The sequence below is a fragment of the Otolemur garnettii genome, unplaced genomic scaffold (assembly GCF_000181295.1).
Source record: "Otolemur garnettii isolate 467f Iridium unplaced genomic scaffold, OtoGar3 scaffold00019, whole genome shotgun sequence".
Classification (NCBI taxonomy): domain Eukaryota; kingdom Metazoa; phylum Chordata; class Mammalia; order Primates; family Galagidae; genus Otolemur; species Otolemur garnettii.
Genome location: NW_003852414.1, coordinates 4482605 through 4499157, shown reverse-complemented (window position 1 = coordinate 4499157; position 16553 = coordinate 4482605). Strand labels below are relative to the sequence as shown.

The window sequence follows — 16553 nt, the reverse complement described above, 5'->3', positions numbered from 1 at the left end:
AGCCGTCATTGTTGTTTGGCGGGTCCGGGCTGGGGATTCGAACCCGCCACCTTAGGTGTACGTGGCTGGCGCCTTAGCTGGTTGAGCTATAGGCGCCGAGCCTCTTCAATGTATCTTATTGTTGTACCACAGCCATGTACTTTGACAGCTTACCTGGTTTTCCTTGCTTTTGTAAAGGTTATTTTTCTGCATGGATTAGGTAGTTATTCAAGCAGAAGTTTCTGCATGGTACGATCTCTAGAGAATCCTATTCTGCAGTCCTGCTCTGTCTTGCTCTCTTATCAACATTCTTATCTGCTCAGTCCTTGAGATTTGAACAGTTAAAATTATCTTTGCTCTCCACGTTCTTCTATACTTAGTCACCAATCTTGTCATTTTACTGTTTCCACACTAATCTGAGTGCTTTACTGTCTTCTGACTTCCTAATTGGCCTCTGGGCCTCTATACTTCTTATTTCAGGTAAAATCAAAATTTAATGTAAAAGATTTTATTCATTTTTAATGATCCCTAAATGCATAAAAAGTGACAAATGGATATGCTTTCTTAGTTTTTTTCTTGTTTATATATACATTTTTCTTAGATACGAGTCTCGCTCTATTGCCCAGGCTATAGTGTAGTAGCACAATCACAGCTCACAATAACCTCATACTCCTACCTTAGCCTCCCACCTATTTAGGACACACACCATACCTGGCTACTTTTAAAATTTTTTTTGTAGAGACAGGGGGTCTCACTATGTTGCTCAGGCTGATCTCAAACTCATGGACTCAAGTAATCCTCCCACGATGGCCTCCCAAAGTGCTGGGATTATAGGTGTGAGCCACTGTACCTGACCTATTATCTTCATTTATAATCCTATCAAAATCTCAAATTTAAAAAATTAGCTCTCTTATTCAACAAACCTAAGATGACAAATTCTTAAGTTATTACCATTACGCCATCGGTTGAGTTCATTTTCAAGCCATTGAATGGTGTTCCGCAGGATCTTATTTTTTTCTTTTTCTTTCTCATACTTCTTTTTCCACTGTTCTGCAGTTAACTCTACATTGACACAAACTGTGTTCTTAATTGTTTTGGCCCTAAGAGATGTAATTGGAGGGGAAAAAAGATGTGACTGAAATTATTTTTAACTGACATCTGTATGTAATATATGAATATACGGCTGTGTGATTTCACTATTCTTGTCCAGTTATCTCTTAGATTAAATGTTAAAAAGTTATAATGTGCTTTTTCATAATTCAACTAAATTTGAGTTATCTACAAAATCTCTAAATAGTTTTTTTTTAAAAAGGAATATCCACTAAAGATAAAAACCAAGGGACTGTATTTTTCCAATTTGTTTGGAAGGCTAAATTAAGAAAAAAATATTATTGTTGAAGGCCAAAGATAAATTATTGATTTTCCTAGAATAACCACCTTAAAGATTATTTGAACTTGTCACTATATCAACATGCTTAACATAGGATTGGGTCTGCCAGGCTTTTACTTTATCATTTGATTTAAACGCTTATATTCTTTAATGCTGAATTAAAGATTGTCGTATCAATTTGACTAAAGTTAACATTTGACTTTAACACATACCAAAACGTAAACCAAGCAACCTAAAAAATGGACCTTGCTTGTACTATCTTTCACTTAAAAATGAACATTTAGCAAACTAACAATATGCACTGATTTGAATAACAGCTATCTGACATTAATAAATACATTTAGGTTTTGTATTTTCTTCACAAACCTTTGACCAAATAAGAGTGTAGATTTTGTTTCAGACTCATTGTATGATGATGGAGAGCAGCAAATTACTATAGTGGTTCTACAGTTGCCACCTAATGAATCTTGAAGAATTCTCGTCATTTTACTATCTCGATATGGAACATACGTCTATATACAAAAACAAAGAAAGAAAAGATAGAAGATCAGTGGTTTTCTGAAAGATAAAATTCATTAAGTATGCTACTTAAATAAAAAATTATTTCAGCTGTTTTAACTGCTTGATATTAAGATGAGAAGTAGGATATGTGCTAATTACTATAAAATAAACTCTGAAATAACATATAATTCACAGATAACTGATACCTGTACATTTATATTTGTTTAAAAAACATTTTTGGGGGGGTGGCACCTGTGACTCAAAGGAGTAGGGCGCTGGTCCCATATGCCAGAGGTGGCGGATTCAAACCCAGCCCTGATCAAAAACTGCAAAAAATAATTTTTTTTGAGACAGTCTCACTCTGTTGCCCTCAGTAGAGTACCATAGCATCACAGCTCACAGCAACCTCAAACTCTTGAGCTCAAGCAATTCTCTTGCTTCAGCCTCCCAAGTAGCTGGGACTACAGGTGTCTGCCACAACACCCAGCTACTTTTTCTACTTTTTTTTTTGTAGTTGTCGTTGTTTGGCAGGCCTAGGCTGGGTTCGAACCTGCCAGCCCTGGTGTATGTGGCTAGTGCCCTGAGCTACAGGTGCTGAGCCCAAAAAAGCTCTTTTTAGAGATGAGATCTCACTGTGGCTCAGGCTGGTCTCAAACGCATGAGCTCAGGCAATACACCCACCTCAGCTTCTCTGAGTGCTAATATTACAGACATGAGCCACCATGCCCAACTATACATTTGTATTTAAATAGTCCCCACTCAGATAACAGTGAAATAGAAAACAAGTATACTCACACTACCCTCAGCCAAAGCAGAAATGACATTTCCAAGAGCAGAAAGCGACTTGTTGATGTTCTTAGCTTCATCCAGCACAGCACCTTCAGCTCCAGTTTTACTCACCTACACAAAAGATTTTAAAAGAAGTAAAATAAAATGTCAAGTTTAAAAGAACTTTCTTTAAATTTTCTAAAAAATTCATAGGTCAACAATAACCAGTAAAAAAGAAAGAACATGAAAGCCTCGTGATGTTATTAACAACTGCCAAACATTTACTTTAAGATGCTATTTCTTGAGCACCACTCTTCTAAGAACTCTGTCAAGCAACTACCTATATGACAAGACTGTGATTAAAGAGACAGCAAATGTTATTTTTAATGTGTGGATGCTCTTGAAAATAACCAATTTACATGTAAATTTTATAGTTCATTTATTTGTTAGTCCCTTTTGCTGTATTAGAAAAATCTCTAATTTTTGCAAATTCATTATGTTGATGTTGTAACTATAAAGACAGAACTTGAGTCTAAACACATATAAGCAAACTTGTTTCTTTTTAAAAAATACAAAATGGCTCAATACCTTTGTTAAAGGTAAATTAGACTAGTAAACAAGCAATGCTGACTGAAGAGATGGCTTCTAAGAAGTTGCAGGATTAGACAATATTTGAAAGATGAGTGTAAGACTTTTGCATAGAATGAAATAGGCAACATCATTCTAAGCGGAGAAACAAAATTAGCACAACAGCAAAAATGGTCACAGAGGTCTATATTAAAACATTCAAACTTACTCTGTTTTCAATATAAACTAGAATCATATTGTACAGAACTGTAATAAATAATCATCAAAAGAAAAGTATTATGTATAACCAACCCCAGAAAGGGTTAATGAATATTTACGAGTCTTAACAGGAAGCTCACTGCTAATATAGATAAAATAGATACCAAAAATTAGGAAAAGGATATCTAATAAAATTCTTAATGACATATGGACAAACTAGTCCTCAATAAAAACATACATCTTAAGTAAAAAGTAGCAACTCTTGGCTTAACTGGACTATGGTCAAATAGGAGTAATTTGGAACTGATTATTCAGTTTATATAATCACAAAGTATTGGTATCAGGAGTTGTAACCCTCAGATTACAAAACCCAATTATGTAAATTTTCAAGATGTAATAATGAATACTTCATAAGTCACAATTCAAGCTAAAGTTTACAGAAATACTTAAATATTTATCAGAATAAAGACTTTACCTTTTCACTACCAGCTAAGTCAACCAGATAAAGTTTTCCACTCAGCTTTTGTTCCGTTTGTGTGTTCTCTTGTTTTACATTAATAAGAAATATACTGTGACTCCTAGAGCTATGTTCATTCATATCTGGAATGAAATTAAACAAATAACTATTAATAAACATGGCTTTCACTTAATAATAAAGTTCCCCAAAGCATTAGTTTACATTAAAAAAAAAAAATTTACACTTAAATCAACTCAATAAGGATATTTTTAAGGCTGTTTTTATACTCTACCCTCAGTGTTAAAAACACTCTACTTACTTGTAACTGCTACATGTCTGTTAGATTTTCCTTCATCTATGGTATCCATAACTTCATCTGGACTACATACAAAACGCTCTGTGCATCCCTGTGAAATAAATTAAGAAAAATATGTTAATACCCTTTAAAAAATTTACTACATGGCTTTTCTAAACTGTTTTATATTATCTTCCAAGTACCTTTACATAGGGAACTCGGTTTTTGTCTTCATGAACTGAAAGGTTGGTCTTTGAAACTGTAAAGAAAAATAAATATTAGCAACATTCTCTTCAACTATAACACTAGCTGTAAACTAAATAATTCAACTGCTTCCTAAGCAGAATAGCAATCCATGCACTTTAACAAAATATAAAATCAATACTATTAAAGCAGACCTTGTAGATGTAGTAGGAAATTTAAACAGAAAACAATGTAGGATTACAGAATTTTAAGTCCATGACCTCTACCATTCACATTTTATAAATAAGACTGAGCAGTTCAGGGCAGCACCTGTGGCTCAGTGAGTAGGGCACCAGCCCCATATACCAACGGTGGCTGGTTCAGGCCCAGCCCCGGCCAAACTGCAACAAAAAAAATATAGTTGTGGCAGGCACCTGTGGTCCTGGCTGCTCAGGAGGCTGAGGCAAGAGAATCGCCTAAGCCCAGGAGTTGGAGGTTGCTGTGAGCCGTATGACACCATGGCACTCTACTGAGGGCCATAAAGTAAGACTCTGTCTCTACAATAACAACAAAAAAAAGACTGAGCAGTTTACTCTTATTAAATACACCGTCCTTGGACAATGTATACTCATACTACCCTTGGGCAATGCCCACACACAATGTATTTAATTGGCAGCTCACAGAAGACTAGAACTCGGGACTCAAGTTCTCTAACTCCCACTCCAATGTTCTAATAACTACTTAAAAGGCATTCATAATGTGGGCTTTAAGCAAATTATTCTACATATCAAAAGGCAGATATCTAAAACTTAAAAAAAAATTTAAATGTCCATTTTCTACAATTTAAGACAATTTCATATAGGTATCAAAAAATGGTCTCACATCTACTATTAAAAATGAAGAAACAGGGTGGCACCTGTGACTCAATGGGTAGGGCACTGGCCCCATATACCAAGGGTGGCGGATTCAAACCTAGCCCCGGCCAAACTGCAACTGAAAAATAGCCAGGCGTTTTGGCGGGTGCCTGTAGTCCCAGCTACTCAGGAGGCTGAGGCAAGAGAATTGCCTAAGCCCAAAAGCTGGAGGTTGCTATGAGCTGTGACACCATAGCACTCTACCAAGGGCGACAAAGTGAGACTCTGTCTCTCCAAAAAAAAAAAAAAATTAAAAAAAAAAAATGAAGAAATGGAGCCAGGAACAGTGGGTCATACACCCTGGAAGGCCAAGGTGGGAGGATCACTTGAGCCCAGGAGTTGAAGACCACCCTGAGAAACAAAGAAAAATCACCGGCTGTGGTGATGCACACCTGTGGTCCCAGCTACTTGGGAGGCTAAATAGGAGGACTGTTTGAGCCCAGATGAGGTTGTAAAAAGCTATAAACATGGCACTGTACTCTAGCCATGCAACGGATTAACAGCTTGTCTCAAAAAAACAAAACCAGCTCAGCACCCATAGTACAGTGGTTACGGCGCCAGCCACATACATTAGGGCTGGCAGGAAACCCAGTGTCGGCCTGCTGAACAACAGTGACAACTATAACAACAACAAAAAATAGCCAGACGTTGTGGTGGGTGCCTGTAGTCCCAGCTACTCAGGAGGCTGAGGCAAAAGTATCACGTCAGCCAAAGAGTTTGAGGTTGCTGTGAGCTATGATGCCACAGCACTCTACTGAGGGCAACTCTGTTTCAAACAAACAAAAAAATCCAACAACAACAAAAAACCTGATCAAAAGCTGGGTGCCTACAGCTCAGCAGCTAGGGTGCCAGCCACATACACTGAGGCTGGCGGGCTCAAACCCAACCTGGTCCTGCCAAACAACAATAACAACTACAACCAAAAGAAAAAAAAAATAGCTGGGCGTTGTAGCAGGCGACTGTAGTCTCAGATACTTGGGAGGATGAGGCAAGAGAAATGCTTAAGCCCAAGAGTTTTAGGTTGCTGTGAGCTGTGACATCACGGTATTCTATGGAAGGCAATGTAGTGAGACTCTTTCTCAACAGAAAAAAGAAAAAAACCTGATCAAAGAGCAAGAATTTAACTTACCATCTAATAGGTCCCTTATCTTATCCAAATATATTTCAAAATATGAAACCTAAAGGGCAAACAAATGAAAAAGTAAAATGAGGTCAACCAATTCAAATTATAAAATTAAAAAAATAGCTTATTCAGTAAATATTTACTGAGGTATATGTGCCAGAAAAGTAAAATTACAGAATTTTAAGTCCATGACCTCTACCACCCACATTTTATAAATAAGAGCATTAAGACTGACCAGTTCAGGGCAGCACCGGTGGCTCAGTGGGTAGGGTGCCAGCCCCATATACCAACGGTGGCTGGTTCAGGCCCAGCCCCGGCCAAACTGCAACAACAACAAAAAGCCCGGTGTTGTGGCGGGCACCTGTGGTCCTGGCTGCTCAGGAGGCTGAGGCAAGAGAATCGCCTAAGCCCTGTCCAGACTAAGAGTTATCAACATACCAGCCATAGCTCACATTCTAATGGGAAGACATAAATTAGCAAACTGCCTAAATTACTAAAAGAGTCATTTCCATTACATACCTCATCTAAATGAATCAGAAGACTTAAAGTAGGAATCTTTGAGTTCTGTAGTAAAGCAAACTCCTTTACGGAGAAAGAGGATAAAGACAAGAAAGACTTGGCTAACTTATACTTAAGGTCATCTAAGGGCAGATGAACAAGAAACCATGTTTACTAAGCCTAATGATCTTTCAGTTATGCCTGTCCACAAAAATAATTTTTAAAATTACTTTAAGAAAGAAATTAGTATTTAGTTATTCTAGGTAAAAAATAAAATACAATCTTTCCCCAAAGAACTTACCTTAATGTGAAATTCCAAATTTTCATCCATGGAGTAAATATAATTAAAAATATCTTGAACTATTCTTGGAATAATTCCCATGCCTTCTGGATCATGAAGTTTACCCTAAACAGAGAAAACTAGATTTCTTAAACAAATTACAAAATATGAACTAAAAACAAAAACTTGAAATCTGCAATTTATAGTCATTAAAGAATAGGAATCTTAATTATTTTTGATGCTATCACTCTACAAATGCCTAAAAAAACCCAATTCAATGATGACATGTGAAATACATGGGTTACCAATTTATATTAACTCTTTATTTAATAACCACTAGATTTAGATTTAGACTATTGTTTTTTTTTTTTTTTTTTTGAGACAGAGCCTCACTTTGTTGCCCTCAGTAGAGTGCCTGGGCGTCATAGCTCAGAGCAACCTCAAACTCTTGGGCTTAAGCGATGCTCTTGCCTCAGTCTCCCCAGTAGCTGGGACTATAGGCACCTGCCACGTGTCTGGCTATTTTTAGAGATGAGGTCTTACTCTTGCTCAGGCTGGTCTCAAACCTGTGAGCTCAAGCAATCCACCCACCTAGGCCTCCCAGAGTACTAGGATTATAGGCATGAGCCACCGCGCCCAGCCTAGACTACTGCTTTATAAAATGAAAATGTTCAAGAGAGTTTGAATTCCTTTCCACATTAATCTACATTATTCCTTCTATTTCATGTCAAACTCAGACAAGTGCTAACAATGTCCTTACTCTCTAAAACTGTGAAAATGGGTAATATGAATCACAATAAAATAAGCAGTCATTTCTTCTGTATGTAGTGGCAGATCATCCCAGGTTTTTTCTAGAAGCAAAGCTAGAGCAGGTCCACATCTACTATTAACAGCAACATTCTTATGAGAGAATAATACAAGTATTTGGGGGAGGAAGATCCAAGAAGAGGAAAACAATCATTCTGAACAGAATCAACAACACTATACGCATTCAAAATTTCCCTACATAACAGGTGGCAGAAAGCTCATGTTTAATTCTAACCAATAAAACAAAGCTGTATGTAATCTCAAACACAGGAACTGATTACACTTGAACAATGATATTACCTGTACATTATTTGTACATGTATAAGAAAAGCAATAAAGAGTAAATAAAGATGTTTAAGCATGGTAAAATAATTTCATAAATGAATGGATATATGACATCAAACCACAGGTAATAAAATGTTGCTACCTCCATTGTATGTGTCTTCCCAGAAGATGTCTGTCCATATGCAAATATTGTTCCATTGTATCCTTCAAGTACATCTAGGAAAAAATAAGAAATTTTGTACTACAGGAAATTTTGTTCCTTAAAATTCATAGGAAATTACTTAAGAATAAAATAGGAAAATATCACATGTTTATCCTTGATGACATATAAAAAACCTAAAAAAATTCACATGCAAACTCATGCAAACTCAATTCTGTATAATAAAATATTTGTGCAAAGAATTGGTGAGAAAGATTCAGACTTTCTTTACATCAATATGAAAGATCGGTTAATGTCAAAGTTTAGTACATAAAGGATTTATAAAGACGTTAAAGGAAATAATATGGTTTATAGTAATTTTCTCAATAATGATCTATCCATCTAACAACTACTTTCTCTTGGACCCAGATTGCTTTCTGTGGTTAAGAAATTTTAAATTCCACTGCTTATAATCAATAATCTCTTCTACCAGTATACATCTCAAAGGTCATTACATATGTATTCCAAAGCCATTATGTGACCTAAAAGAAAAACCTTTGCCAATTTACATATAGATATGAATTCGATTTTATTTATTTATTTATTTTTGAGACAGTCTCAAGCTGTCACCCTAGGTAGAGTACTGTGATATCACAGCTCACAGCAACCCCCAACTCCTGGGCTTAACCAATTCTCTTGCCTCAGCCTCCCAAGTGCTGGGACTACAGGCACTTGCCACAACGCCCAGTATTTTTTGGTTGTAGTTGTTATTATTGTTTGGCAGGCTTGGGCTGGATTTGAACCCACCAGCTCCAGTGTATGTGGCTGGTGCCCTAGCTGCTTAAGCTACAGGCCCCTAGCCATGAATTAGATTTTAAAAACAGGACTACTAATTCGTAGTTAACTGGTGGTTAAACCTCACAAACCTCCACTTATCTCATGCTCAGTCCTACCTCAAAATCCATTATTGTCAAGTTCCTATGAAATTAAAGAAAAAAAATCTTTTCTAGCCCGTGGCATACCTACAAGATTAGCCATTAACATTTAAATACACTCTTTTTAGGTCAATAGGAGAAATAAAAGGGAATGTGAGGAAACAAGGTGACAAGGAAAGTACAATGAAATGATTTTCCTTTCTAGAGAAAGCTACTATAAAAAGAGAAGTCTCTGCTGGAAACAGCAGATGATAAATAGGGATTGACTTGCCTTTTATTATACAAAAAAGGAAAAACCAAAACGGAAAAGAAAAACACTAGCACAACTAACTAGATAACAGATTTCCTACAGAAACATTTTTATTAATGACAAAAAGAAGCCATCAGTACTTATTTCTCTGGGAAGTTTTTAAGTTCTTAAGAGACTCCAAACACTTGAAACTTTCCTCAAAATCTTCTCATTTTTAGGAAGAGAAGCAAAATCATTTCATGAATCACATTTACAACAGATGGGATTGCAGCACTTCCATCAGCAATTCTAAAGAATTCATCTGGGGGAATAAAATCTAGGTCCATCCCAATTCACTTCCTTTATATATGATCATTCTCAGCATTTCTGTATCACAGCCGCTGCTTAAGATCTTTTAGTCAAGCACATAAAACCTAAGTATAAAATTCAAAATTTTGTCCTATCTTTAAAAGGTCCATTCATGATGTGACCCAATTACCTAACTGTTATCACAACAGGCACATTTGTACTATATGAAACTACATATATAATATGTAGTTTATATATACATCGCATATGAGAGCTTCTAGAATAAATGCATGTGTATAACATGTTAGTTATGTTCAAGCATAACTTTAACATTTTCATTGATTATAGAGATTATGGAATATTCAACATTATAATATTTACTGACCACCTGCTATAGGCTCTGCTATGCGTACAGGGGATACAATTGATATGGTGATTTCTGGATAGACCACGTATAACTATTGCAGTAACATTTTTATCAATTACAAAGATAACCATCTTCAAATCTATTCTTCACTGTTTTCCACAGTGATTTCACCCACAACATTCTCGTAAACACTTCTATAACCACAAAAATTCTACCACTACCATTTTATCATTTTACTGTTTAATCATTTTTCTATCCCTATTCATCCACCTTCTTAAAAATACATTCCAGGGGGCCAGGCATGGTGGCTCATGCCTGTAATCCTAGCACTCTGGGAGGCCCAGGCGGGTGGATCACCTAAGCTCTAGAGTTTGAGACCAGCCTGAGCCAGAGTGAGATCGTGACTCTACAAATAGCTGGGCGTTGTGGTAGATACCTGTAGTCCCAGCTGCTCAGAGGCTAAGGCAAGAGAAATTGCTTGAGCCCAAGAGCCTGATGTGGCTGTGAGCTATGACGCCACAGCACCCTACCAGGAGTGACAAAATGAGGCTCTAGCTCAATTTCATATGGTTCGACCCCACAGTAATACCATAATGCATGTAATAATACGATCTTCCCATATGAGCACGCCTTTGCCCAGGTGTCACCTCTCTGCCTGGAAAACACCTTTCCCTTCTTCCCACTCTTTGTACATGCTTTAAGAGTAGCTCAGACTTTACTTCTTCCTCTAACTCAACTTCATAAATAACCCACTAGAAATAAATATGGGTTAAAAGTCTCATGCTATGTGTTCTTAATCAAAATACGTATCACTGAGTGTTCTGTCAATTTACTTGTCTGCTTTCCTAACCAGCCTGTCAACTCCTTAAGAGTAGGACTGTGTTTAACTCCTGGCACAGGGCCTGGCACTCAGTAGGAACTCCAATGCTTACTGAATGATTATTACCATCACCTGTGTAAAGCTTCCCTCTCTCTTTTAATTATACTTTTGTAATCCTTTTTTTTTTTTTGAGACCGAGTCTCAAGCTGTCACCCTGGGTAGAGTGCCATGATGTCAAAGCTCACAGCAACCTCCAACTCTTGAGCTTAAAGGATTCTTTTGCCTCAGCCACCCAAGTAGCTGGGACTACAGACACCCACCACAATGCTCAGCTATTTTTTTTTTTTTTTTTTTTTGCAGTTGTCATTGTTGTTTTAGCTGGCCCAGGCCAGGTTCGAACCCACCGGCCTCAGTGTATGTGGCCGGCACCCTACCTACCACCCCACTTTTGTAATTCTTATGAGAAACAGACAAGCAGAAAACTATAGATTAGAATTACTTCTTTCATACTTCATAAATAGAAAAAAATCTAGTGAGTACATCACCTTCTAAAGTCACTTACTCTCTCTGAACTTCACCTTTCTCATGGCAAAATGTCTGCTTAGGGAAGGCTATGAGAATCAGAAATTATCACATAAATTACTATTGTTAATACCTGAGAGCTTATGATGTGTCAGGCTCTAACTACTTTTTCCTATATTACTGTATTTAGTCATCACAAAACTCTATACAAGGTACTATACCAGACCCATTTTACAGATGAGAACCTAAGACACAGAGAAGTTAAATAACTTGCTTATAATTCCACGGCTAGTAAGATAAAGCTGGGATGCCAACACAGTCTTGGCACAAGACGTGCTCTTAACCAATGCACTATATTCCCAAGAAGTACAGAACTAACAATAAATATATGATGATAATTTATGTCTGAAAAAAACAAAGTATCCTCCTCCAAAGGTGATACTATGGCAGACAGTTTAGGTCAGGAAGCCATGGTGTAAAACTAGGAAATCTACAAAGGCCTGATATGGTTGGTATCTGGCATACAGTGGGCATTGAATAAATAGCTCCTTAACAGAGAGGAAACAAACTTAACATCAATCACTCAGGTACAAAACCTTGTCCAGAAGAAATAATTCTATCTAATGAATCCACAAAAAGGGAAAGGTATAATATAGTTACACACTTGTACAGAAATGTATAAATCAATGCAACCTCAACAAACTGCGGGGCCCACAGAATACTATCTAATTTCAGGTCATTCCTGAAGCTTGCTCATCAAATCTCGCATCTCAAAAGAAATGTCTGGCCCATCATTCAGCTGATCCTTGTCTACTAACAGTTATTAACAATGGCTTCTCATCTAATCTCTTTATCAATGATTGTCTCCTGCCATGAAGTCCAACCTGCCATGTATTTAATTAGTTTCTTGTCCTCACACCTCCCTTGGCACTGACCACCTACCTACCCTCACATTATTTCTCTCCTTAAATCTATGTATTTAGTGGTAACTGTCACATTCATATCCTTCTCCAGGACAAGCTCCACCAGCTGCTACATACAGGCTCCTTCAAAATGGTAGAAAGCATTTGGATGAAGACGAAAGGAAAAAGTTATTGCCAGGTGATACTAAACATAATATAAATTTTAAAGCTGGCATAGGAGAGGAAAGAGATAGTGACAGAACCTTTCTATTCTAATACTTGCTGGAAGTCTAATTTCGTACAGTGGAAATATCTTAGACTTTGAATTCATTTCAAGATGATCGACTATCTCTCTCTCTCTCTTCCTCTCCCTTCCCTCCCCGCCTTTCTCCTCTGCTCTCTCTCTCCCCATTCTCTCCTCATCTGTCTCCCTTCTTCTCTTTTTCTCTCCTCCTTAGTACTTACTGTTCTGCAGCCTCCCTCCTCCACCAATAAAAACCTTTTGTTCAAAAAAAAAAAAAAATGACGACCGTGGTTAAGAGGATAATTTCCTCTTTCAGAAGACAAAGGAAACAATTAATAACTAATATCCGTGTGTGCTTAATTCCTCCCAGTACCTCCTATTTTGCAGAAGAGGAAATGAAGACTTGAACCAAAAGTCACACCGCTAGACACTAGACTTCAATCTAGACTTGGATGATTCCAAGACCACATTCTTACCACACTGCAAAGAAAGCAACTATTATATCTTGAACTCAGTTCTAAAAAGTAAAGCAGAAACGCTCTGTTGAAGAAGAGAATGAAATTTTAAGAAAAAGAAGAAAATTTCAGCAAATGAATTATTTCATCTTAGAATTGTGGATAATAATAAAACAGAACAAAAGCAGTAGATACATATATCCTATGGTATGAGGACCATAGATATCAGAAAGTTCTGAAAAAGGTTGATATGAACCTATGATTAAGAAACTACCAGCTCGAGTCAGGTGTTGTGGCAGGCGCCTGTAATCCCAGCTACTCGGGAAGCTGAGGCAAGAGAATCGCCTAAGCCCAAGAGCTGGAGGTTGCTGTGCCCATATCCTGAGGGTGGCGGGTTCGAACCTGGCCCCGGCCAAACTGCAACCAAAAAAAATATTTAAATGTGCATACACACACACACACACATACATATATATATCATTGATAATATCACAGGATAAGTCAATAATATTAACTGGAATATACATATTTTTCTCATCCTTAACAACCTGAGTTAAATTTCTCAAGAGAATCTCTGCTGAGTGCAAGATAAGTCTTTGGGGAAGGAGTAACAATGGAATGTAAGAATGACAGACTGCCATTTTCTGTTACTTTTTAGAAACTTGTCTAGCCATTTTGCCATTCTTCTCATGCTATTTATTCTATTTCTAGAATTGCCACCTGTATATAATTAGGTAAAGGAATTTGAGCAATATAGTATGTTTACTAATCATTTGACCTTTTCATTATTAAAAAATTTCATCTGCAATTAACTTATAAGAAAGGGACATTAAAATGAAAAAGAAAATATTGAATGAGTAGGAAGACCACAAACAAAATTGTACTTATTACTGGGATAACTCAGCAGGTTAAGTATATTTACCTTTAACAATCTTCTTTGCACAGTCATTATACACTTGCTCTTGAGAAGTGTTCGACTGGAAAACCCGATCAAATGCATAAGGCTTGGACTAAAAAACAAACAAAAAAATATTTCAACTACATGAATTAAAAGTAAACAGACACTTCTAAGCTCCTTCATAGAAGCCACTGTATAGTTAACTTTCGAATTATTATATCTAGTATGCATCACTTCATGTCATTTTATACTTTGAGTGGGACATTAAAGTATCATCATGTATAAATCCACTAGTATAAAGTCCATGAAAATGAAAATTCTGTCTTAGGATTTGCTGTGTTCCAGAGCCTAGCACAGTAATTATGTACAGCACTACTACATTAGCCACTCAAATGCTGCTGAGTGAACTTCTTAAAAGTTAAGCGTCCACTTTGGCAAATATTGATTGAGACTCTATTTCAACACTAATGCCTTTCTGCAGAAAAGGAAAGTAGAATCTTAAAAAGTATGAAAGTTAGTAATGACAAAATTAAATTAAAATTCAAACCCCAATCATCAGTTCAGACCTTCTTTTTCCTTTCTTTTTTCAGGGAGAAAAGCTCTTGCTCTGCTGTCTGGGCTGGGATACAATGGCACGATCACAGCTTACTACAACTTCAAACTCCTGGGTTCACGCAACCCTCCTGCCTCAGCCTCCCAAGTAGCTGGGACTATGGAAATGTACCACCATGCCTGGCTAATTCAAACTCTGGGGTCTTGCTATGATGCTCAGGCTAGTCTTGAACTTTTGGCCTCAAGTGATCCTCCTTGCCTTGGTCTCCCAAAGTGCTAGGTTTACAAGCAAGAGGCACTGTGCCTGGTCTGCAACAGCTTTTCAATCATTCTTTCATTTGACGAATGTTTATTGAATATAAAGGTATGGCTAGGATGATGACCAAGACAGATTCACTCTCTGCTGTAGGGGAGCTCAAGTAATAGTGGGGAGATACTAGACAATTAAGTGGCTAGAATTCTAACTCCTGCAACTCAATGCTATGAAAACTGCAATGAGCACATGTAAGAGGAGAACCTTCCTCTAGGGGAGAGTAGAATAAAGTCAGAGAAATACTCCTGGAGCAGGAATGTTTAACATTAAAGGCTATTTAACAACTGAGGAATAATGTAGCACCTAGCTGGATGTCATTCCTTTCAATATTAGTCATGAACGGGGAGGGAAGTCTAGCGTGAGAAAGTAGTCTGGACACTGGGAATAGGAAGGTTATAGCACTCAAGAAACCAAAAGAAGTTTGAAGGACAAGGAGCAATAATCAAATGCAAATGTCAACAGTGTAAAAAAGACAAATACCATCTTATTTTGAAAACATTTTTGACCTCATGGACCACCCCAAATGATCTTGGAGACTCCACAGACCACTCTTGGAGAACTGCTAATGAAGTGCGAGAAGGAGTCAGAGTCATTTAATGAAAAAAAAAATCAGACTACAGTATCCATGCAAATCAAAGAAAAAATCTTCAGGGAGGAAGTGATTATGTCAAATATAGCTATGAGGTCAAGACCAAACTGAAAAGTATCCAAGTCAGATTGGAATGGGTTGAAAAAAGAATGGGAGGTAACCAAATAGAGCAAAAAGTGTGGCTGTGGGTCTAAGAAAGATTACTTTTTTAAAAAAAGATAGGCAAGACCTGAGCAAGTTTACAGAAAGATAATTGGCTGGGTTTGATGGTCAATACCTGAAATCTTAGCACCCTGGGATGCCAAGGATTGCTTGATCTCAGGAGTCCGAGACCAGTGTGAGCAAGAGCAAGACTTCATCCCTACTAAAATTAGGAAAATCAACTAGGCTTCATGGCAACCACCTATAATCCCACCTACTTGGGGGGGCTGGGGTAACAGAGCAAGTCTCTCAGTCTCTTAGTGTCTCTCTCTTTCTCTCCTCCTCCCTGTCTCCCTCCTTCCCAAGGAAAAAAAGAAGGCAATCTAGGAGACAGCTTGCCAGGTAGGGGGCCTCTGGATATCTGCAAGTATCTGCATGCTCTCTAATTTCTTCTGAAGGAAAGGAAGGAAGGTGGGCCCTAAAAAAAACCCCTTAACATTATAGAATACTTTATAGGTCTTAGCTGAAAAAGATCTTCCTTTTAGAAAAACTATACCCCACAATCTCCCTCCCTAAAGCTTGGAATAACACTAAGAATAAAGCAGATACTCCTGGCTCAAGTGGCTAAGGCACCAGCCACATACACCTTAAGGTGGCAGGTTTGAATCCAGCCCAGGCCCACCAAACAACAATGATGGCTACAACCAAAAAAACAGCCAGCTTGTTGTGGCAGCTGCCCTTAGTCCCAGCTACTTGGGAGGCAGAGGCAGGAGACATGCCTGAGTCCAGGAGGTGGAGGTTGCTGTGAGCTGTGATGCCACAGCTCTCTACTCAGGGGGACAGCTTGAGGCTCTGTCTCAAAAAAAAAAAAA

At 37.6% G+C, this 16553-nt stretch overlaps 1 protein-coding gene across 1 annotated transcript in view; it reads right to left on the bottom strand.

The window, feature by feature from the left end:
* The window catches only part of KIF5B (kinesin family member 5B), a 51363-nt gene that overhangs the window by 26388 nt on the left and 8422 nt on the right, over window positions 1–16553 (bottom strand). The window contains exons 2-11 of the mRNA XM_003786724.3: window positions 14111–14198; window positions 8409–8482; window positions 7196–7300; window positions 6403–6451; window positions 4380–4435; window positions 4201–4288; window positions 3900–4024; window positions 2666–2770; window positions 1736–1881; window positions 931–1079 (exon numbers count right to left, since the gene is read on the bottom strand). Coding sequence (XP_003786772.1) covers window positions 931–1079; window positions 1736–1881; window positions 2666–2770; window positions 3900–4024; window positions 4201–4288; window positions 4380–4435; window positions 6403–6451; window positions 7196–7300; window positions 8409–8482; window positions 14111–14198 — 985 coding nt within the window. The remainder of the gene's footprint in view (window positions 1–930; window positions 1080–1735; window positions 1882–2665; window positions 2771–3899; window positions 4025–4200; window positions 4289–4379; window positions 4436–6402; window positions 6452–7195; window positions 7301–8408; window positions 8483–14110; window positions 14199–16553) is intronic.